General features: G+C 38.9%; 1 protein-coding gene across 1 annotated transcript in view; it reads left to right on the forward strand.

The window, feature by feature from the left end:
- The first annotated feature begins 3,253 nt into the window (after positions 1 to 3,253).
- ADGB (androglobin) overlaps positions 3,254 to 24,322 on the forward strand; it is a 118,382-nt gene continuing 97,313 nt past the window's right edge. The window contains exons 1-2 of the mRNA XM_032102143.1: positions 3,254 to 7,116; positions 23,260 to 23,398. Coding sequence (XP_031958034.1) covers positions 7,055 to 7,116; positions 23,260 to 23,398 — 201 coding nt within the window. The 5' untranslated portion in view covers positions 3,254 to 7,054. The remainder of the gene's footprint in view (positions 7,117 to 23,259; positions 23,399 to 24,322) is intronic.

Genomic DNA, 24,322 nt, shown 5'->3' on the forward strand with positions numbered 1-24,322 from the left:
ATTACCACAGTAAGGCTTGGCATAAACTAAAACTGGGCTTATTTAGCTTAGGATCCTAAGATAATTCAGCTGAAAGGGATCTTAGGATGTCTTCTATGCTAATGTCTTTCTCCAAGCAAGAAGATCATAGCACAATTCTTAGGTGTTCATGTGGTCTGGTCTTAACCTCCAACAGTGGAGACAGTATGGCCCTGGGAAAGTTGTTTCAATGCCTGACTGTCCTTAAGAGTTGAAAGTACCATAATCTTCCTATTCAATCACTTGAACAACTGCATTTGAATTGTAAACTCAGTTTTGATAAGATGTTTAATCTCCACTGTACTGTCTTTTTTTTAAGCTTTAATTAAAGCTGCACAAATGTAAATGCCTACTTTACCTCCATGGGCAGTTTCCCCAGCTATAGTGGATTGTGGATTTTTGTTTTTGTGTTTAGATTCAAGAGCAGAATGGAGACCAAACTCAAGCTTTGTGACTCTGATGCCTGAATGCATGAATCTCATCTGGGTCCTGTCACTGGTAATATAATCCTATGCAGGTTATTTTCAAGGATGTCTGTACATTTTTGCTAGAAGAGTTACTGCTGCTATATTTAAGCACTTTCCTTGTTCTGTACATAGCTTCTTCTAAACCTCTGCATGAATGTAGAAAGGCCAGGATTCTAAAACTGGTGGAATGTACTGGTTTTGATACAGGTTGTCACTACTGAGGCCAGTAGTATAAAAAGAATATTTTCTATCTGCATGCTGGAAGTTGGTCTTTCTCTTTTTTTTTTCTCAAATCTTCTTTCACTTTTCTGAGGAAAAGAATGTGAGCTGTAATAGGCTAGTCTTGTTTTGAGCTACAAACTGCATTTACTACCTCTCTGTGGAGAGGGAGCATTGTGATGTTTGAGCAGGTGGATCAAGAAAGCTGATCCAGTCAGAATAAGAAAAGTGTAAGAAAAGTCTGGCTGAGGAAGGAAATGGTAGCATCTCCCTGGTAGAGCGAAATGGGACTGCAGTTCATGGAGAAGTGTTTTAGGTCAGTTGAACTAGTCATGAAGCCCTATCCTAATTAACCCAAAAACTTTGATTTGGAAAAAATATGTGGAAGACAGACACAAACAGTGGATTTTTTTTTTTTTCAGTATAGGATTTTTTGGTATATCTTAACTGCAGTACTAGAAAAATATGAGCTATTCCAAGCTCCAGAGTTTTGTTTAAACTTTGTGTTAGGCATGTTGAGTTGTACTAGTGTTCAGTCTCCTTAGATTGAACAAATCTTTGTTTCTGTAAAACTATTCCCCAAAGATTAATTATTAAAGTCATTCCTAGAGACCCAGTACTTGATGTCACCACAGAACAGGTGGATGCCCAAAGGAGTCTGTGATCCTGTGGGAAGCCCATGCTGGAGCAGGCTCCTGGCAGAACCTGTGGCCCCATGGAAGGGCTCATGCTGAAGCAGGTTTTCTGACAGGCCTTGGGACCCTGGCAGGGAATCCATGCTGGAGCTGTCTGTTCTGAAGGACTGCACCCCGTGGAAGGAAACACTGGAGCAGTTCATGGAGCCTGGGGCAAGAACTCACATTGGAGAAGTTCAGAGGATTGTCTCCAATGGGCAGGGCCCCATGCTGGAGCAGGAGAAATGTGAGGAGAAGGAAGGAACAGCAGAGGCAATGTGATGAACTGACTGCAAACCCCCATTTCCACCACTGGGTGGAGGAGGTAGAGAAAATTTTGAGTAAAGATAAGCTCAAGAGGAAGGCAGAGGTTGGAAAAAGTGTTTTTAAGATTTAGTTTCTATTTCTCATTATCCTACTCCAGTCTGATTGTATTAAACTAAACTAATTTACCCCAGTCAAGTCTATTTACCCATGATAGTAACTCATGAGTGATTGCTGCCTGTTCTTATCTCAACCTATGAGCATTTTGTTATATTTCCTCTCATCCATCCAGCTCAGGAGGGGGGTGATAGAGTGGCTTTGGTTGGTACCTGGTGTCCAGCCAGGGTCAACCCACCACACAGGCAAACTACTTTGCTTGAAACTTAAAGAATTGCTGTTTTCAATGGCACTTTGCCACAAGATGCCCAAAATCACTGCCATCTAGTATTTAATAGTTTGAGGAGCAAGAACTTTCCATTAGATTGTCCACCAGGATGCCATTTTGTTTCCTTGGGTTATTGTTTTAAGCACAATGAGATGAGACCATAACTCAAATGGTTATGGTGGCACTTTGCATATGGATGATGGCATAAGTGTTGCAATAATTTATGTACTTTTTATGAGTTTCAGAAGTTAGAGAATGTAAACTGTTGTAGTTTGTTTTTTCTATTTAGAGAAGATGACATGCTTTTATTTGATAGATTCGAAAAACAAGTTTGAAGACATCTTACATCAGTCTATAGTCTTGTTTCTAACTTTCATGAAGAATGTTAATCACATTTATATTAAAACATATTTATCCAGCAATCTTACATTTTGCATTTTTTAAATAGGAAAGCTTTTTGCTTTTAGCCTGCATATACAACTGCAACCACACTTAAAACACATTAATTACTGTTAAAAAGGATTTGCTATGATCTGCAGCATGTCTTTACTTAGAACAAGAAGATGTAACTTTTTAAATCTCCTGCAAAAAGGTTACATTCATTTGGTAAAAACCAAAATACTGAAGTAAAACAGTATGCTAAGAGATTTAATAGGTTCTGCATTTCTGTAGTTTACACTACATTAAGATTGTGTATTCTCATTTTAAAAGCAAATACCCTTCTGTTCCTCAGGCTACAGTCACAATTTCATTGTATCTTTTAGCCAAATATCTAGAATTTTTTAAAGAGGTAATACTACTTCCTCTGTCCATATCCCAATTTTGTAACAGTTCCAGTAGTTAGAGTATCACAGTTATCTTTAACTCCAAACTTCAGACAGGGTTTTCACACTGTATCAAACACAGAAAGCCTTTCATTTTGACATAGAAAGATATTCCTGTTATGAATCATCAAATGTAAATTTACAAAAGAAAGGTAATGGCTCTGCATGGTTCTCTGAGCTGCTTTGCTTTCCCCCTGCTGCCTGCTCTTGGGGCCATACACTGTTTTATCCCTATATTTGAGTAAAGAGATGATCAAAGTTGTGGTGGTCCCCACTTCACACTTTGACCTAAATAAGTGCCCTGAGCAATCCCATGGGACTTGATGGTATTGCTGTATTTAAATTGAACAGCTGCTTGAGATTTGATAGAGTATTTTGGGTGTGTGTTTCTCCAAAATGAGATTATAGCATGAGAATGTGATAAAAAAGCGCTCTAGCAAATAAAGAACTTGGGAAAAAAAAGGTAAGTGGAAATAGTAACATAGGTGGGGTTCATCAGAATCCTTTCTGGCACCATGTCAAAGTCAAGAGAGGCCAGAATGTGGGAAAAACCAGGTCCGTGACAAGATCAGATGAGACATGGTACCGTAAGGTATTTTTGAAATGGCAGTGGGCAGAAAGTCCTGTGCCTTGGCAAAGACTATTTTGTATTATGCAGGTGGTTGTGATTTTTTTTTTTTTTTTCCCCCCTACCTGGTCTTATTTCATCAGTTTACCCAAGAAGGCTCTCACAATCCATTTCCCCACTTCACTCCCTAGCCTCATGTTAACAGAGTAGAGCTGCCTGTGCATGGTTTCAGTCCATCTATTTGAGGATGGTTTTGCTCAAATTCAGTTCCCTGGCCTGTGTCACCTCAGTGACTGACTGTTCCCAACTCAGTGCACAGACTGCTCCTCACAGGCTTTACCACATACTGCAGTGTTTTCATTTTCTCAGGCATTACCATTCTCCACTCACAATTGCTCTTTTTTTGATCCCCCTTCATGCTTTTCCTCATCCTTCACTGCCTGCTCTTGATGAAATGCCAATGCACTGTTGTCCTCCTCTGTTCACAATTTCCCACTGACCTGTACCTTCCTTACATTTCTTCCACCTACTCTTTCACTTAGCAAATAGATAAAAGAGAGTATTGGAAGTTAAGGGCAATGGGGTTTCTTATCTGTTAAATGCATTAATTTCAGAACCTAGATTTTCCTATCATTTGATAAAAAGACATGGGGAAAAAAGTCTCAAAAATACAACATCAAAATCCATTCTATTTCCCTTTAATCTCATGACTGTTGCAACCTCATGCTTGAAAATGCAGCATTTCCTCTTGCAGAAGCCTCTAGCTGATTTTGACCTTAACCCTTTTTTCAGGGAAAACTTCCCAGAACCACAGAAATGGGTAAGGTTGGAAGTGGCGTTGAAGATCATGTATTCCTACACCTCTGCTCAGACCTTGAGCAGGTTGCTCATGGTCATGTCCAGTTTGATAAAAACTCCAGTCTTGTTGGAAAACCTGTTCCAGTGTTTGACCACCTTCACTGTAATTAAAATCAAATTTTATTTTAAGGAGGAATTTCTTGTATTTTAATTCTCACATTGATTCTAATCCTGTCACTTGACACCTCTGGGAAGAATGTTTTGGTTTGCCCCTGTACCACGCTCTCTTAAGGCAAAAACTTTTACTGTCTTCTTCTGGAGTCCTTGTGCCCTCTGTAAAATCAGAGGAGAGTTAAGTCTAAGCTCCAAGACCCCTGAGGGGTTTTGGTAGTGTTCCTGTTCCTACTTACTCTTTTTCTGCTCTCTCCAACTAATGTGTGTTGCTATAAAAAAGTGCAAAATGTTCAAGATGAAAAGGCTAGTTTCCTACAAGTGACTTGCATGTGCTGTAGCTGTTGATACGATGCTTTCAGGGAAAAACAAGCTGGTGTTTTGAATGGTATCTTGGAAGAATGATGACCACCTGGTCATCCATCCAATGCTAACCAGTACGTGCTACCTTAGTATTTGTTTTGTGACATCTGAATGGGTTCCTAACACTTGTTTGGTTGTCTTGTGCGTTTATTCCACATTTTCTGTCAGGCTGCCTCTACTCTAACAATTTCTTCCCTTCAGGCAGTGTCTGTCAGATATACTTCATGGCTTGAGACATTAGGGCAGTGAAACAGCTGATGTGACCTTACAGATTCTTTGCCAGTTAGAAGACTACCCTGTTTGAAATTCAGATTAATTTCTCTTTCCAAACAAGCTGTCCTTGTCATTGCTGTTAGGTTATGGAATTCTAAATGAAGTTCTTGCATAAATAAAAAGATGTAACTTGATGGACGTAAAACCTGAGATCCCTTTTATTTTCCTTCACAAAACACCTCGATACATGCTTTTAATGCCATCACTCTTAGCAAACAAATTTGTTGTAGGATTTTATGGCAAAAGGTCAGGTCCATTCTGAACTTCCTATGTAGTAACTATCATTTTAACAGAGCAGAGAATTAAAGGCTCTGTATTAAATATGCTTTTCTGATTTCTGTTCTTCCTCTACCACCCAAAAATGCTTACAGATCCAGGCACTCAAATTTCAGTTACTTTTATGTTGTCTTTCACATAAATGTATTCTGGAAGTTTTATTTGCTGGGATGCTGCAAACCTCATTGGTCATCTGCAGTGGGATCAAGGAAATTTTCCTACTATGAAAACTTTTACAAGTGCCTCTTACATGTATACATATGTTTAATAGATACTTTTCCATACTATTTTCTCTGTCCAGTAAGTATAGGAAAGGAAAGGGGATTTGGAGAAATAGAAAGTTTGTAATTTCCATGGTACTTTTATCTGCATTCTGGGTCACAAACTGAATCCTGTCCCCAGTCTACGAGATGGCATCAACATGCAGCAAGGTGTGGAGGTGAGCAGCCCTGTGCTGGTATTGAAGAGGTGTAGCCAGGTGTTTGAACTCACCTCTGTCTCTGCTATTTTTTATCTGTTTGCCCTAATCAATATTTGATAGCATAATTGAATGAAGAGAAGATCAGCTGTTCAGTTTGGAAAGAAATAAATAAAATTGAAATGTTTATTTGGCTCTCAAGTGAGAAGTGTCCCTAAGTACCTTATTTAAAATGGATGCTGTTGGACATAATGCTGAAGGAAATGCCCAGATGTAGAAGAATTCTCCACTTTGAAATTTATGAGGGTATATCTGGCCACCTGTCATCTTGATATAAATCAACATCTGACATTTGTCTAAAATAAGCCTCTAGATGTAGCAACATCTGCATATTTTTCCTATTTTTCATCTACTCATGCCCTCCCTGATGTGACAAATTGATTTTCATTGATTTTTATATTTGAAAAAGTTTTAGCTTGAATAAGAATAAATGAAGAAGTATATTCTGTTTCACCAAGGATTTTTCATCATTACAGACTGGGAAACAGCAAATAGGTTAAGAGTTAGAAATAGGAGCTGTTGGCAATAATGCAGTCTCTAGAACGTACCTGAAAAAAGTCTGCTTATAAACCTAAGTTGAAGTCAACTGTCTGCTGAATTAAAAACGAGCAGATTAATGCTAATTTTATCTGACCTTGGTGGAACTGCATTCACTTTGGTAATCACAGGCTTCATATCAGGAATTAATTAGTTGCCTCAATTTGAAATTAAAAAGGAAAATAAAGACTTGCATAGTCTAGTTCTAAAATTTCTCTAGGCTGCCAGGGCAGAGCTGACTCATATTCAAGTTGCCATTGACCAAGCCCCCCAAGTCCCTTTCTGCAGTGCTGCTGTCCAGCCTGTTTCCCAGTCTGTCCGTACATCCAGGGTTGCTCCGTCCCAGGTGCAGAATCCAGCACTGGTCTCGGTCAAACTTACACAAGTGGTGATTGCCCACTCCCTTCACTTGTCCAGGTCTCTCTGCAGGGCCTCTCTGCCTTCGACGGAGTCGACGGCTTCTCACAACTGATTACCGCCGGCAAGAAGACAAACTGCGTTCTTTGGACATCTTCCTGACGCTGCGGCAGAAAATATCTGTTACCTTCGAAGCAAAATCTTGCCCTCAAAGGCACTTCACGCCATTTCTTTGGCTCCCCGAAAACGCAGCGGGTGCCGAGGGCCGTGTCCGGGCCGCCCCTCACCGGCCCGCGCGGCCCCTCCCGCGGCCCCGGGACAGCGGCGCGGCCCTCGGGGTCGCCTGGCAACGCGGCGGACGCGGCGGCAGCGACCGGCGGCCATGGCCGCCAAGGGGGGCAAGAAGAAGGAGCTCTCCAGCCGCACCAGCGCCTCATCCAAAACGTGAGAGCCCCGGGAGAGAGGGAGGGTGGGCGTGCCGGGAGACACCGCCCGACTTGGGCTGCTGCGGCCGCCTCCGGGGCCGGCTGGGACCTTTCCCCGAGGCTTCCCTGCCTCGGCCGGGGCGGCCGTCGAGGTCGGCAGGGCACCTGTGCGTGGCGGCCCTGTCGCCGAGGCACCGGCCGTAAACTCTGTGCGGGAAACAACTTGTGCTAAGAAAGTTCTCTTGCTCGTGTGGGTGCTTCGTTAAAAGTGGTTTCTAAAGACGAGGTGGGATTTGGTTGTTCTTGGGGTTTTGCTTGTTTGGAGGCCCAGCCCGTGTGGAAGTTGTAGTCCCTCGCTGCTGTGGTCCTTGGGACGCTCCTGTGTGGTAGCGCCATCCTTCCCCGCCGGTGCCGTGCGTGTCTTGGAGCACCCCTGGTCTGGCAGACAGACCTCGGACCTTGAGCACAGCAAGGACGACGAAGCCTTCAGCTGCTGCTCGGGAGCTGTCAGAAGTTAACTGCTCACTGAAGTGGTTTGGGGTTTAAAAGAACCACGAAGCTGCGAACCAGGACAATAATTTTGGGAGTGAGGGCTCTGTATTTTAACCAGGTAGAGCAGCTAAACTAGCTGCAGTTTCGGGGGCAAAATGATTAATGACTCTTATAGCACATCAGTGTCACTTACAGAAGGGAAAGACAATTCCAAGTGCTTGGAATGTTTGCTTTATGTTATAAAGAATCTGAGGGAAGAAAATATGATTAAAAAAAGAATTCTTCCTGGTAATTTCTTAAACATTTCTGTGTAAGTAGCATCTCTTCAGTTATTTTTAAGTGATTTGCTGTTTGCTGGATGTTTAGTGTGAATTTGTATATTTCTGTGTAAATGTCTATTTCTTCTTGCAAAGACAAATAAATAGAGTACATTGACATTCACTGTCACTGTTTTGACTTGTGAGTTCTGTTTCTATGGTGTCAGCAGCTTTCTTATCCTAATGTAAGCCTGAATGCATGGCACTGTCAGAATTCAAATGAAAAAGGTATCTGATGTATGTGCTTATGGCCTTTTCTTCTTTTTTTTTCTGCCATACATAAAGGTTTTACTTATTTCTCTCCTGAAATCAGTCTCAAATGCCTCTTTGTGCTTATTTCATATCTAGCTACACAGCCTTTACTACACAGTAGTTTCTTATTTTGTATTTTCATGTTTCTATTTTATATTTCACACCTTGATTCCCATTTTGCTAACTTTTCTGGTGCAGGCTGCCAGTATCTAGTTCCTTCTCCCCACTGCAACTTTTGCTTAGTAAATTTGTTGATGCTGTTTTGGCCATGCTGTCCTTCATATTTATTGCTTCAAACAGTTAATGAAACTTCTTCTAATGATGTTTAAGCTACCAGGGACAATTTTTGGTTTTTAGCTGTCAGAGAAAATAAAGGAAAATTATTTTACATAAGGCAGAGTAGCTTGTAGATATCCTAGTGGTGGCTTAGTGATTTGCTTCTTCTGTGGTCTAGTGACATGTTACAATAACCGGATGGCAGTGCAGAGCCATGATAACACAGAATAAATAGTTTGTATTGTTGTTTTTTTCATTAAGCCTATAGCTTTTGTTATAACTGTAGCATGTCTTTTGTGTTTATCTTGTGATAAACCATTGTGATGCAGAGTGCCCGTTGTAAACAGGAGTAACTCTCAGTAGTAAGCATCTACATCTTTCAGTGCCGTATACATTTCCATATGACATCCTAATGTCCTCAGTAGTATTCAGGCGACTGAATACTGTGACTTAAAAAAAAGAGAAAAATCTTAGTTGATGGAACAGCTCTTAGTATACAGAACTGTCTCCATTTGTATTTGAATCAATTAGTATTTATGTTATCAGAAATGCTGGTAGTGTAAGAGGGGAAAACAAGAAATCTGTGACACAAAAAATGCTAAAGTTACACCAGCTCTGATGCTAATTTCCTGATGAACCTATCCCTACTCTTTTTTTTTTTTTTTTTGTCATTCTGAAATATTACTTAAGCCTTTTGGATGAATGGATGAAAAAATGTTGGTTTAGGTCAATGCTTGTCTTTCTAAGTTCAGCAAATGACCTGATAGGTCTTCACTAAATTGTCAGGAAGGATTTTCCTGTAGCATCTGTTGAACTGTAGATAATTAATTTAGATCGAGGAAGGCTATTTACAGTTTATTAAATTTTTGTGTACATAATTTTTGTCTTGAAACAAAAATTTTACTGAAAAAGTAGCCCTATTTTCTCTTGAAGCTGCAGAGAATGGTGCTATAATATAGCTGAAAAATGGATTTCAGCACTTGTTATACTTTCAGTCATATTGTTTTACTGTTAGTTTTGAGTTGATTAAATGCTCTATTCTACTACAGTATTTAGTCTCAGTAAGATCTTTGTCCTACTGAAAACCCACATGCATCTTAGTACCCTCTTATCAAAGATCTGTGTGAAAATCCAGTGTTGCAGAATTCAGTGGAAATTGTTGGTAGTTGGGAACTGAACACAGTGGGACTAGAAGTTTTCCCTTGGAAACACTTCTAACATCTTGAATAGCCTTTCTTCTTTCTTGCCCTTGTTTCCTAGATGGATTGGAATTTATATGCCAAACTCAGAATCAGAAAGATATTTTACCTCTCTTAGTCCCTCTGAAAGGACTGAAACATTGAAAGATTCTTCTTTTCTTTAGTCATGCTATATGCCAATGGTCTCCAAACTTTTTTATTGCACATCCCAATTAGTGGAAAGTTTTTGAGTGCCAATATATGTGTATTTATTCCTTTATCAGTTCTATACATGCACTACTAAAGATCTAATATTTTTTTTCCTTCTGTGCACTGCCTGCTTTGGAGACCGCTGCAATAAACTACAGAATTTCTGTGGGAGAGAACAAGCAACTAGGCAGTTCAAGTCTTGATCTACAGCCTCCTAAAGTTTATAGGGAGCTTTTTCTTTGGATTAAGCTTATGGTCAAAACTTGGAACTACAGAATGTGGTGTTTTATGCAAAATGGAGGCTGTACGTCATTTTTCAATTTTTCACAATGTTCCTAGACTGCTTTCCCCTTCGTCAAAGGATTTGTGATGTCAGAATGGTGAGAATGCAATTGATAGCAGACAAATAGATATGTTATTTCTTTATTTGGAAATGGAAAGATGCTGTATAATGAGGAAAATCTGTATTACAGTAAAGATGTAATACAGATGTAATCTTGGACTACAAGAACAAAGTACAAACATCATTCATTTACTAGAAAGTACAGTTTTAGACCCAAATGCAGAGAACGTTTAATTTTCTGATATAAGGCTTAATATGTGTTGTCGTCAAGAACAATCAGAAGAGTATTGAGCTGGTTCTGCAGGAGTCTTCTCTGGGATAAAATGACTCATACTGATGCTGTCTATAATTGTTGAGAAAAACTGCTGAACATGGTGATAAAGCAATTTAATTGTGTAATTCTATGATTCATTCCTCATTTTGTTTGGTAAACCCTGTGTTGAACAGAGTGCTCTATGTTTCGTCAGGTAATTATTTTCTCCTAATACTGGGCAAGTGTTGGTAATGATTGTAAATGTTTTATCAAAGGCAATTTACCAAGTCTTTTTTTCATGGGTTGTGGGAATTAGAAGTAAATCTTACACATATACTGTGAGATTGCAGCTGTGTTCATGGGAGATATGACAATTACTTATTAGATATTTGGATTTCAGTAAAGCTTTTGATACTATCTTTCACAGGATCCTTCTGGACAAAATGTCCAGCACACAAGTTGGATAAACACATCATGGATGGGTGAGCAACTGGCTGATGGGTCAGGCATGAAGGGTGATAGTGAATGGGGTGACATCAGACTGGGGGACCTGTCACTAGTGGGGTTCCACAGGGCTCCATCCTTGGCCTTGTGTTCTTCAATATCTTTACAAACAACTTGGACTCAGGACTGGAAGGGACACTAAGCAAGTTCACAGATGATGTAGAATTGTGAGAAGCTGTTGACTCCCTCAGAGACAGAGAGGCCCTGCAGAGAGACCTCAACAAAATAGAGAGATGGGTAATCACCAACCACATGAAGTTGAACAAAGACCACTGCCAGATTCTGCACCTGGGATGGGACAACCCTGGATGTAGGGACAGACTGGGGAATGAGATGCTGGAGAGCAGTCCCTCAGAAATGGACCTGGGAGTCCTGGTCAATGGCACATTGAATATGAATACAAGGGTGCGGAGGGCCACCTGTGAGGAGAAGCCATATGAGGAGTGGCTGAGGTCACTAGGTTTGTTCAGCCTGGAGGAGACTGAGGGGAGACATTGCAGTCTGCAGCTTCCTCACAAGGGGAAGAGGAGGGGCAGGCACTGATCTCCAGTCTGGTGACTCATGACAGGACCCGAGGGAATCACATGAATCTTTGTCAGGAGAGGTTTACACCGGATATCAGGAAAAGGTTCTTCACCCAGAGGGTGGTTGGGGGCTGGAACAGGCTCCCCAGGGAACTGGTCACAGCACCAAGCCTGACAGAGTTCAAGAAGTGTTTGGACAATGCTCTCAGGCACATTGACAAGGTGTGACTCTTGGTGTGTCCTGTGCAGGGCCAGGAGTTGGGCTTTGATGATCCTAGTGGAATCCAACTCAGAATATTCTCTGATTCTATGATTGTCTTTGATACCTGTTTGTGTTCATTCTGTTACTCAGTTTGTTTGGGATGTTTTTGAGACAGAGACTACAGTAAAAATTTTGTGTAAATCTATGAGAACCTAAGTAACCTAACTACCCCTGTATTTGAAAGAGAAGTGGATGTTTGCAGGCTGCCTGAGAAAATGTTGCCTTGTAAGTTTAGTACTCTGTGGTAATTGCAAGATAGATTTTCTGTTTTGTTTTAGAATGAAGTTTGCAGTTGCAAGCTGCAAGAATAAAAATGTTAAAAATACCTTGTCTTTTGACTAATACTGTCTTTCTGATAGTAAATGCGACTTGTTTTTATGTCTCTAATGATCAAAATACTAAATAGAAGTATAAGTAATATGAAAAAGAAAATGGCTGGTTTGTGTTTGTTTTTTTTTTTTTAAATCCTGAAAGCTGTCAGTGCTTACCAAAAAGAAAAACAGTGTATAATTTCATCTGTTATGGATAAAATTAGTGCAGAAATCCTCTGAGAGTAATGTGTACAAACATCTGTGCAATATATTTTGATCACCTTAAAACTGCTTTTCTTGATTTCTAGTGAAATCAGGCTCCTTTTTTCCCCTACAAGTGTTTAGAACAGTCAGTACAGTAAATCTGCACTGTGGAAAATCAATCAGGATTGTTGGTGGATATATTGCATTGTTGGAGTGGGACCTCAGAAGCATATGGAGAAAGGCAGGAAAATTCCTTTGGACTTGCTAGCCAGACTTCCCTTGGGTCTTTGCAGGATGCTCCATTGGGTCTCTCTTCATTATTGCTTTCTAATTAGGTAGCAATTCACTTTAGGAGCTAGGCAGCTGCTAGACATGACAGGCTGAAGAGCTCAAAAGAACTGCTGCCTTATAGCTTTCCTTAATTGCACCATTAGAGGCTACAGAGAATCTGATCCTTCCCAGGTTTCAACAGCCATGGTGAATAGAAATTGATGTCTTTGGCAGCACTGAAAGATTCTGGCTAGTAAGAATGGGTAATGAATTAAAATGCTTTTCAAATTAATTTGATGAAGCTCTATGCCATCAAGCCCAATCTTCTGAATTAAACTTAAGCCATCAGCATCTATCTCAATTAGGGTTTGGGCCAAGAGAGGCAAGTGATTTAGGGGTAATTCTGGCACAGACAGCAGTCACCAGTGTATATAGGGGAAGGTCAGAGCAGTGCTGGAGTTCTTTTTAGAGAGCTCAGTAACTAAGAGCAATATTTACTGCTGATGTATCCCCAAGGACTAGCAGAAACAGGCTAAAGGCTGGAGTGGCTGAAAGAAATTTTTTAAGTTTAGCTATGTGCCAGGTTGATTGCAATGAGTAGCATGTTGCTGCACCAAAGCCTAGGATTACCAAATGTTTGTTATTAAGATTAAAGGATAGGACGATAAAAGCAGAAAAAAATAGTGGCATTGCTAGTTCATTCTTCAGTTCCCATATGCCTACGGTAAGGTTTCAGCCATGGCTTGTGACTGAGGTTTTATCCACTGCCAGCATGTGTTCTTTAGGTAAGTATACCTAAGGTTTGGTGGTTTAGAGAACATAGACTGACCAGATTATTTTTTTGATGTTTTGGCTTTGTTAGATAGGCTGAAGTTTGAGAATGGTAAGAACTAATGACTCGTGGATAAGAGTATGGTAGTTGAACTTGAAGCTGCTTTTAGTGTTGTGCTGGACATCTCACGTTGGTTAATGTAAGTTTTAATGGGCAGTAAAAATTTACAGGGAATCAGGGAACAAGGCTGCAGAAAAGAAACCCACTGAAGATTATATAAATGCATAGCAACTGCATCAAGCTCGGGAAGTGCTTGAGCACTATTATTAAAAATACTTAGAGACTGGCAAAGTATTTGACAAATATACTAGATATGCCTTTATACTCTTTGCAGGTTTTCAATTGCAGTATTGTTTGAGACGATGTTGGGCTACAGTTCACCCCGTCTCTCACTCAGTACTCCTGTCCTCCTGTTTGTGGTCAAAGGGGGTAGCCCAGTGGTACATCTTTGACTTGCAACATATGTTGCAACATGTTTTATTTGAGAGAAGGGTTGCTGTATTATTGTAAAAGCTAGTTACATTCATATGTAGGTGCTTATGCTTGCTTTTGGCTGTGCATGAGCTACAGTCAGAGATGAGTATGGCTTGGTGGTTATAACTAACTTTTGGTAGAGACTTGAAACAGAGTGAACATTTTGGACAAAAGACATTGAGGATAGCAGCCCTGATTTTGCAATTTTTGGATTAGGTGTACCCATGTTATGGTTAATTCTGCCCCATTTATTGGAAACTGGGCTGTCTTTAAAAATACAATTAGTTTCAAGTGTCGCGGTTTACCCCCATCTGGCAGCTCTGCCCCACAAAGCTGCTTGCTAGCTCCTCCCCCGCAGGATGAGGGAAGGAATCTGGGTAAAAATGCAAAAACTTGTGGATTGAGATAAAGACAGCTTAATAGGTAAACAGCAAAGCAAAAAAAAAGGAATTCATTCACTGCTTCCCATGGGCAGGCAGGTGTGCAACCATCACCAGGAAAGCAGGGATCCATCACATGTGACTTGGGAAGACAAATGTCATCACTCCAATCGTTTTTCACTTCCTCCTTCTTCCCCCAGATTTTATTGTTCAGCATGACAACATATGGCAAGGGAAGTCTCTTTGGTCAGTTGGGGTCAGGTGTCCAGGCTGTATCCCCTCTGGTCCCTTCTTGTGCACCCATTGCCTATGTACTGGCAGAGCCATGTGAGAAGTAGAAAAGGCCTTGACTCTGTGTATTCATTGCTCAGCAATAACTGAAACATTGCTGTGTTATCGACACTGTTTCCATCAGAAATCTAAAACATAGCCCTCCTACAAGCTGCTTTGAAGAAATTTACTTCAATCCTAACCAAACCAGCCACTCACTGGACTTCGAAAGGAAAAGTTTCATTTAAACCTTCACTGCATTCATAAGCTCCATTACAATTGTAACTGTTACATATTACAAGATTTTATACTCTTACTACAAAGCTGATTTTTGGTGAGTTGGGAGGCTCTTCTATCTCAAACAGCTCAGTTCAGATCCTTTCTAACCAAAGCCAGTTAAGGCTTCACATGACTCTGGAAGTGGTGTATCTTGAGCTACAGCAGTTGTTCATCTCCAGTTTGCAGCTACTTTTCTAACAAACCTGAGGATGCTTTGTCTCATTTAGCATGCTGTTAATTGCAATCCAAAGATAAACAATTATTTTTATTTGAATGGCTGTCTGGAGCCTTTTTGAAGGCATTTCCTGGTCTCTCAAATAATTCAGGCACAACATAAATCTATAATGGCCCAGGATTCCAGGACATCCAGCTGCAGAACTGAAGGGAAAAGTGTCCATGTACCTTGAAAGTTAACCTTCTGAAACACTGAGCAACTGGTACCATTCTGCACATATATACTTTCCCCAGATGTAGCAGTGTTAGTGAATAAATGTGTTGTGATCTTAGGTTCAATTTGGGTGAAATACTTTGGTTCATGATTGCTCTTCAGAAGTTAGTTATTGCATCACTGACCATCTCCAAGCTCTACTACTGTACTATGGTACTAATACCTAAATTCTAACCTAACTAAAGCTAGAGACGTTCCTGAAGAGTTTGCATTGTCTTTCTTAACCATGAAAGAACCACTTTTCATTTATTGTTTTTTATTGTATTTCTATTTGTTTCTAAGTAACTCATATTTCTGAGGGCAGTAATTTTGTTAGTATTTCTAAATTAGCCCAAGAATTTCTGACCACAAAGATGAAGCTCTTGCTTTCAGCACCTGTGCTTCATTAATTGAAATTTTTCAGTGTGTAAACGCAGTACAATGTAACACTAGGGAGCAGTGAGGAGTCCCCAGGCAGGCACAAAGGAGGACCTTTATTTACAGAAACCCGGCCTTTTTATGCCGTTAGTCAGTTGTTAGTTTACATCGTTTTAAGGCACAACAAACCCAATTTTACCAACCACCACACACCACGGTGCGGGCACGAGGCATTCCCGCAGCATTCCTCACTTCCTCTGTTCTAGCTGAGTCACTCTCCCACAGCCCATTTCTGCTTAGGCCAAGTAACAGGCCGGAGCCATGATTTTGCCAGGCCTTCCCTTTACAAAGCTCTACCTATCGGTACAACTTTACATAGTCAATTTGTTGGTACTTTTTTTTCCCTTCTACCTTAACTTTCTTTTTAGTTTCGTGCTGTGTCCTGAGATAATGTTTTTTTTTCCCCCAGGTAAATATGACAAGCGTACTAGAATAGCATATAAGATGACCAATAAGTTTAATTTTTTATTAACTAGATTACATGTTAATTAGAGAATTATGTATTCAAATTAATTTTCCTAGTTAATTCTAATTAAAACAATGAACCCTTGAGAGCTCAGCCTATTTGATCTGTAGATTTCAAACTTCATGGACTCATGGGCATGAAAATATTAATTAATATACTAGTGGCAATATCACACTAAATACTGTACTCCCTACTGATCTTGGTTTTAGGTTTTTTCTTTCCATGAAACTCAAAGCACTGTCAGAGGATCTTGCAGGCAAACATTCCATGAGCCCTTGGTTGGAGATTGTACAATCAGACCGTGCAAGAGGAGTTTTGCCTTCTGTTATGATGAGCAGTGTAATGAACAGTGTAATGCAGAAAAGCAGCTTTCAGCAGAACTGCATAGCAGAAAAAGTGCTGTGAAAATAAAAATACTAATAATTGTGCTTTGAAACTAGAAAGTGTTCTTAAAGTATCATGTTAGAGATTCTGTTTGCCAGGGATTATTCATCTACTTAAGCAGAATGGTCTTTATCTTCTGTGAACTCTCTGTAACCACCACAGAAAAAATGAGATTTCCTGGTTTTCTTAACAATGCATGCAAATTGCTTTTTAAATGAGTTGGCCTAAATCCACAGAAGTACTGGCATGCTCTGCCATGCAGAGACTTTTAGCTCTTAGTTAATTGTTCAGGTGCCATACAGAAGGCACAAGAAGTTTTTACAGAAGCCACCAAAGAGGCAATGCCAAATAAACGAGCAAATTGCAGTTCATATTCTTCAGATATACTTGAGTATCAAACTTTAGTGTCAAAAGATGGGCTGCAATCTTCTCAGCATTCTTACAGCTGAATATAAGGTCATCTTATAACCTTATAACCCCTAGTCATTTGCTGCTAGTTGGAAGAAGAGCACATTGATCAGACAGAAATTTGATCTGCAAATTGGATGTAGATGTTAGTTGCTTTCAAATCTGGGACTTCTTGGAGAACCGCAAGATGCGGCTTGAACCCCTTGTTGTCTATGGCAGTCTGTTCACTTGGCCTGTCACTGCCACCGTTTGAAACCAATTAACCTAAAGGATTTGGACCAGCTCACAATCCCACCTGGAGCACAACTCAGAGTCAACCTAAGCATTTTGGAAGATTCAGTCAGAGATCACTTCTTTTGGCTGAGATTAACACCTGAAAATCACCAGAAAAGATGCTCCTCTTTCCAGGCTCTTGCTATGACATTACCTAGGTATTGGTTTATCATATTTCCACCTGTAAAACTGGACATAAAGCCCATCTCTATAGACTATATTTGGTTTTGTAGGTTACAAGTGCTCACTTAAGAGCTAGATACTGTAGTGTTTCTGCCTTGGCAGGCATCTCTTGGAATTAATTTTCAATGTTCCACTCTTGGGTATGTAATTTAAAAAAATAAAATTTGAAGGATGTCTTTTAAAGGTCTAAGTGACCTCCAGTGTGGTAGAACATGAAAGACTGTCAAATTAATGACCTTTGGGCAATCTGATACCTTCAATTGTGAAGAATATTTTTCAAATAAGTAAAATAGTATTTTTTCTCCATTCTATATTCAAAGCTTTTTTATAGCAGATCTTTGGCTCCAAATCAGGAGCAGAGAATTTTCACTACAGCTGTCTCTCAGCACTGAAAATGGTAAGCTGAGTTTTCTGGAATTGCTCTTGCAGGCTACAGGGTTTTGGGCTGCTGTTTGAAAGCAGCACATCCATGATATTTTTTCTCAAGTATACAGCATCAGCTGATTTTACTTCTGTCTTTAAGCAGTTTACAAATGATAGTTTGTGCAATAAAAACTTTTCTTCTTGGAATGCAAAAATAGAAGGATAAGGGTCCAAAATTCTAACAGTGTGCATGAGCTTGCCATAAGAATGAAGGTTGAATTTTACAGTAATTCCTCCAAAAACACATGAAAAAATATTTTTTTTCTTTACATATATTTAGTCATACAAGCTAAACCGAATCCATTGTGATGTATATTAACTATTCAGTTGCTTATCAGTCTATTTGTCACCAGTTTTTTTAATGCATTTTCCTTTTTTTCCCCTAACCTATGACACAAGTCTATTACTCAATTCTGTGTTTTATATTTAATTTCTGACTTCAAGTTTTTATACAGCAAAATGGTTTAGTTGGAATTAATTGTTCAAAACAGCAAAAGATACTCAATTTTAGCTGGAATTCTAAAATAACAAGGACAAAAATTCAGACAATATTTATAGGGTAACAAATGGAATCAGGCTGAAAACAAAGAGAACAAACAAAAAATTAGTTTTAAAACCTACAATGCTTCTAGACCACTTTTTTCTATTAATTTTTCTTCTAAGTAATGTCCAAGGCACACTACTGTGTACAATTTGCACAAGGGATTTGGCATATAGGGTTTTTCTTCCCCCTCCTAGTATCTGGAAAGTAAACCAGGAGGTAACAACTTGGTTTCCATTAATATGAAGGCAAACAAAAATAAGAAAACACGTGGACTTCTAGCTGGCAAAGCTAAATGTGAGGCTAGGAGACCATCTCTCTTAGCAAATGTGTGTGTCTTCAAAACAGGCTCATTCTAGACAAGTTACTGAGCTCTATTAGTAGTTTGTCTGACACCTCTAAGGACATCAGCTATGTTTAGAAATGAGAATATCACACTTGAAAGCAGTGATCTAAATTACAGACCCTTTTAAAAGTAATATGTCTATAAAGAATAATCAGTTGGTGTTCATCTTTTCTTTCTATCTTCACTTTAATTTTCTACAGTTTGATCTTGCTTCACACAGAAAGCACTCTGTGCTTTTTGAGGAAGAAATCCTACCCCAGTACACAAAAGTGAAATGACAGTAAAACGTATTGTCATAGGCTTTGTAAGCAACTATGATTGCAACATAGATGGTTTACAATTATTTGTTCTGCTCATCATACCTGAACTGCATCTGTGACTTGAATCTCCCCAAATGAAAGAGCTCTGAGTACGTAGACTAGAGTATTTTGCTTCTGCAGAGAATCCTATAAGTTTTGGCTGCAGTATCCATGATAAGACTAATGGTAAGGTATTGTAAACATTCATATTTTGGTTTTATTTTGTAATTGCTGCTGACTATTCTAATAATAGTGAGAAAACTGTATCACCTTATTAGCTGTTTATTAAATCATCTGATTGTGACTCACTCTGTTTGTTCTGATGAATGGCACTAGGTATGAAGAAAAAGAGCAAATCATTTTGCCACAGAGTTACTGATACTTGGCCAAACTTTCTCTTATCCTTTAGAGATTCTTATGAACTTGAGCGTTACCATGGTTTCTGCTCTGCATTTCTAAGATATTCAGATGCTACTTTTTAAAAATCATTTCAGTGGTTATAATTTAAAAGAACTTTCTGCTATAAATAAGGTCTTCAAAGGAGCCTTTTGTCTTTGAGGTTGGAAGAGATTAGAGAAAAACTTAAGTAGCTTCCCTGCAGGGCAGATTTGGAGAAAAAGTTGAACCATCTGTTTGTTCTTTGCCCTCTTTTTCCTGATATAAAAGCTTTTACTGAGGACAGAAGTTATTCTTTTCCTGGCTGTTCAAACAATCCACAGAAAGGGACACTTTTTTTTACTGCCTCTTAGTGTCTTCCTGGATTCTAAAAAAAACCTGCATGGAGTCATGAAATTATTATTGTCTGATGATCCAGAATGACATGTGTACTGGGAAAGGAAGGTTGGAGTAGCCATGCTGTTCTGAAAGTAACTGCTAATATTTCTGTAATTCTCGAGAAGGCTCCCTTCAGTGTTGCTGGGTTCCCTCTGTAAGGATTGATCATGGATAATTTACAGGTAGATTTATCTATTTTAGGAAGAAAATATTTGCTTCCTAGCCTCTTAGACTCCACTGACCAAGGTGACAAGATCTTGCTTACAGAGTGCAGGAGTGTGTATGTCTACAGACTAAATGGCTGTATTTAACTCGAGAGAGCACACTTCCAGTACCTTGTGGGCTTGTTTTCTGTCTCTCTATTAAATCTGAAGTGTCTGAAAAACTTAGGTTGCAATCCGTCTGCATTTTCCCTGTTGTGCTTGTCTATCCTGCCGTCTTCTATTTCCCCTATTGGCACTGTATCAATTATAACAGTATTCTTGGAGAAGCTGCTTAAAAGGTCAGAGGTGAATTAGTGCCAACTTCATGGTATTTCATTTGGCAATTTATTCTTCCTTTTTCTCCTTTAGGGTTTAGCACAGGATTAAAAAGGTCTGCCAGTAAGTTGTCTTTTAAAATACTGTTACACAATGAAGCCATCCAGCCTGAGCATAAAATACCAGTAATTTGCATTGTCCTTCTGTTTTACAGTTCATTTCAAAGAATTCTCACAGTTATATTATTCAATTCTTGTAACAGAGAAATGTCTTAATTGCATTACTAAAATACAGTATTTTAATTAATTCAGCTGTCTTTTTTCATTTATTACTGTTTATTACTAGTATTTGGAGACCAATTAAATTGCAGTGATGTGTGAATTTTCCAGGTCGTATTGAATGATCCTTTTTGAGATGCAGTAGCATTAGACTTCCACAACTTAGTTTAGCCATCTCAGTCATAGGTAGCATTGTTTCCATGTCTTCCACATTGTTAATGCTGAGGGTATTCTGTTATGTCAAAATGTGGTGGAAAGTAGTTTTCTGTCTTAGTGTGATGGTAAGTAAATCTTCCATATCTCATTGCTGCGTTTTAAAATTATGCTTTTTTTTTATTATTCCATTTTTGTCCCAAAGCACTCAGAAATCTTATAGCAAGAAATGAAGAGGGGCTCTGAGTAACATGGTCTAGTGGAAGGTGTCCCTGCTCATGGCAGGAGGGGTGGAACTAGATGATCTCTAAGGTCCCTTCCAACCCAAACCATTCAATGGTTCTCTGAATTATTGCAATTATCATTAATTTTTTTTGTGAATGTCATTAGAATATCTTTATTGTTGTTCTCAGAAAGTGAAATTTCCATGCTTCACTATAAATACTTAAAAGAGAAAATCCAGATTTAGAAGTAGAAAAAAGATACAAAAAATTTAGGAGTAGTCCTTAAATATTTAAAATTGCTACATATGCCATTCATGTTTCATCTGAAGAAAAAACTACAAAAATGAGAATTTTAATTTTTTTTTATTTTTACTATATGTAAAAAGCTGCCAGGAGTTGTATTTAAATCAGTGTTAGAAGTGTTCAGGTTTTGAAATATCACAAATGTTGAATCTGTGATACAGCCAGCCTTTTGTTTTTCATTGTTCTTCATGCATTCGGTTAGTACAGATGCAACAGATTCTTTGAAACAAGTGGAAATGATACAGACATCCCTGGTAATCCATAGAAACTGATAAACACTTCAGGGTTTTTCAGTTGCTTTTAAAATATTATTGAATACAGAATGACGCATCATTTGAGTCCTCAAGAATACACTGGCGAAAATATTGTACCATTAATGTAAGATCAAACATAATAGGGTCAATTTACAGATAACTGAGGTGACAGAGATGAAAAAATAAAGCAAGTATTGCTCTACAGAATACATTTTCCTTTCAGTTAGAGAAGTAGGAGCTATGTTTGGGTGGTTTTTTGCACAGCAAAAGGCACAGATGGTATTGAATTTTAACAGCTGTCTTCCATTAAGAGTCACTGGTAGTGTGGATGAATGTAGTTAATGTCTAGACAGTGAGAAATCTTTATTTTTATCCATGTCTTTGCCCCTACTACTGCTAACAACTAAAGTATTATGGAATTATAGAAAAACATTGATTGAATGGTGCCTCTCAGAGCCATTTAGTCAAACTCCTACTCAAGCAGGACCAGTTTACATCAGGTTGCTTAGATCCATGTCTGTTTGAGTTTAAAGTGTCTCCAAGCACTGTAGTTACCAAGATCCAAATCAGACTCCAGTCAACTCCCTCAGTACCTTTGCTCACATCGCAGCTAGTCCCAGGGAGCTGTGTGTGTCCAGTTGGCTTAAGTTCTGCCCAGCTCCTTCCTCTACTGTAGATAATGCTTCACTCCCACAGACTCTGTAAATAGACTCTTGGGCTGGGAGGCCTGAGAGCCAAATCTGCCAACAAAACCCAAGACACAAAAATACATTGACTGTCTTGGTCTTTCCCATGTTCTTTGTCACCAAGTTGTTCCCCACCCCACTGAGCAGCAGACATGTGCTTCCTTATTTGTCTTTTGCTGCCAATATACTTATGGAAGCTTTTTTCCTTGTCCTTAACATCCTTTGATTATTTCTACTCCAGCTGAGCTTTTGCTTTTGTAGTTTCATTGCTCTACACTTGAGTAATGCCTCTGTTCCCCCAAGTCCCTGCTTCCACCTTCTGGGTGATGGCACTTAATAGTATTTTCAGGTGTCACTTGCTACACACCATTTTCCCTAGTCAGACTACTCATTTAAGTAGTCTGTGTTTGACTTTAGAATGTAGTCACACATTTTGGTGCACTTACATAGGAACAATGAGTGAATATTCTAGCTAATTCAGTTTTTCAGCCCTTTGTGTGCTCTGGAAAGATGAAGGTGCACTAGTGCTACTTTGTGGCTATGAACACATTGTGTATTAGTCTTGTGAAAATTCTTTCAGTCTCAGCAAAATTATTGCCAGAGTTGTGAAACCCATAAAGAAGGTAGTGAGAGTGGTGGTAGCACAAGAGGCCCTGAGAATGAAACTGCCTGGAGACAGCACTGGCTGGCCTAGCAGCTCACAGATGCCTAGAAATGAGAGCCCTTCTCCCCAGGACATCTTTTATCCATGGCAAGCTCCTTCTGGTTATTTAAAAAAAACAACTCAGAAAAAAGGAAAGAAAGCCTTTCAGATGGGTGAGTGAGTTGAACTGAGTGATGAATGGTAGGACTGGCACAGGAAAAGAAGGAGACCCATGTGGCTTGAAGCAGGGGAAAAGAAGAGGGAAGAAACTGTCCTCAAATTCTGGTTTTGTGCTTCAGCTATCCCATTTACTTCAGCAGAATTCCTCGTATAAATGCATTTAAGTATTTTATTGGTTTATACCTAGTAACAACATCAAGCACTTCTTTAGGTTTGCTTATCTTAGTGATAAAAAAGTTAACGTAGTTAAAAACACTAAAATTTCTATTACAGTACATTAAAAAATAATATTTAATAAGATAAAAGTCTTTCTACTACCCTTGTCTAATATGCTGTTCATTTTTATTTATGCCACTGTGTGTTTCCTAGGGTGTCTATGAATGCCAAGGTAGCTGCTGCCAATGAGAAGTGGGGATTTCCTGTTTGGCCAGAATGGCATGATGCAGATATCAATGCAGAAAAATGGGATAAAGCTGGAAAAGAAAAACCTGGAAAAGGTCAAATTTCAGTAAGTTGTGTAACACATATTATTTCCACTTCATTTTTTGTGCTTGTGTTTAATAGAGTATTTGTCACAACTTCAAAATAATGTGTTACTGATAAATATATTAATTTTCAATAATATATTTTCAGTATGTTTAAGTAGTTCCCTGCTAAACTACAGTAATAAACCAGAAGTATTGTGCATTGTTTATTTGCTGCTTTTATAATGAACTGTTAACATATCTGTGTGCATTAATGTGTGTGTAGTAATGGTTTAAAAAAAAACAACCTCAAAATCTGTTTCATAACATAACTAAAACTGGGGGATGTGGAAACAGCTGAACTGTTGTAGTATGTCAGGGCATGCCCTTCTCAGGGCACTGCAGTTTCTGTGGACTCAAAAGGTTTGATGCATCCATCTTTTTTATGGCAAAAATGGATGTTGAAGTCTTCTTTTTGTACACTGCAGTTTCTGGATATGTGAAATACTGCCTGCAGTTCTTGTATGTAGAGAATGATTTGAAGGAATATCATCATTTTGCAGAAAGTAAGCACCTGCCAGATGCAGAAAAATTCCTGTTTTCCAACTGTGGAATGAATTAAAAGTCTCATGGGTTTTTACTCCTTCAAACTGGTTATTGTTGCAGAATGCATGTCTTTCATGCAGAGTAGTAGTAAACTTATTTCTTAAAGAGTTTCTTATACTTAGCATTTGCTTTATCATCGATTTTATATGCAAATTTTGCCATATTCATATGTTTGTTCTGAATATGTCCTTGTGTACTATAAATATGCTACCATATATTTTTATAGACTATTTTTTTCTTATCCTTAACTAAATTATTATCCTATGGGGCTAAAGTACTACTTTGAGAGAAGGTGTAAGTTCTATACCGAATACTGCCATTAACTTGTCAAGTGAATAATTTTCCTTTGTGTCCTTCTTCTG

Source organism: Corvus moneduloides, chromosome 3, assembly GCF_009650955.1.
Source record: "Corvus moneduloides isolate bCorMon1 chromosome 3, bCorMon1.pri, whole genome shotgun sequence".
Taxonomy (NCBI): Eukaryota; Metazoa; Chordata; class Aves; order Passeriformes; family Corvidae; genus Corvus; species Corvus moneduloides.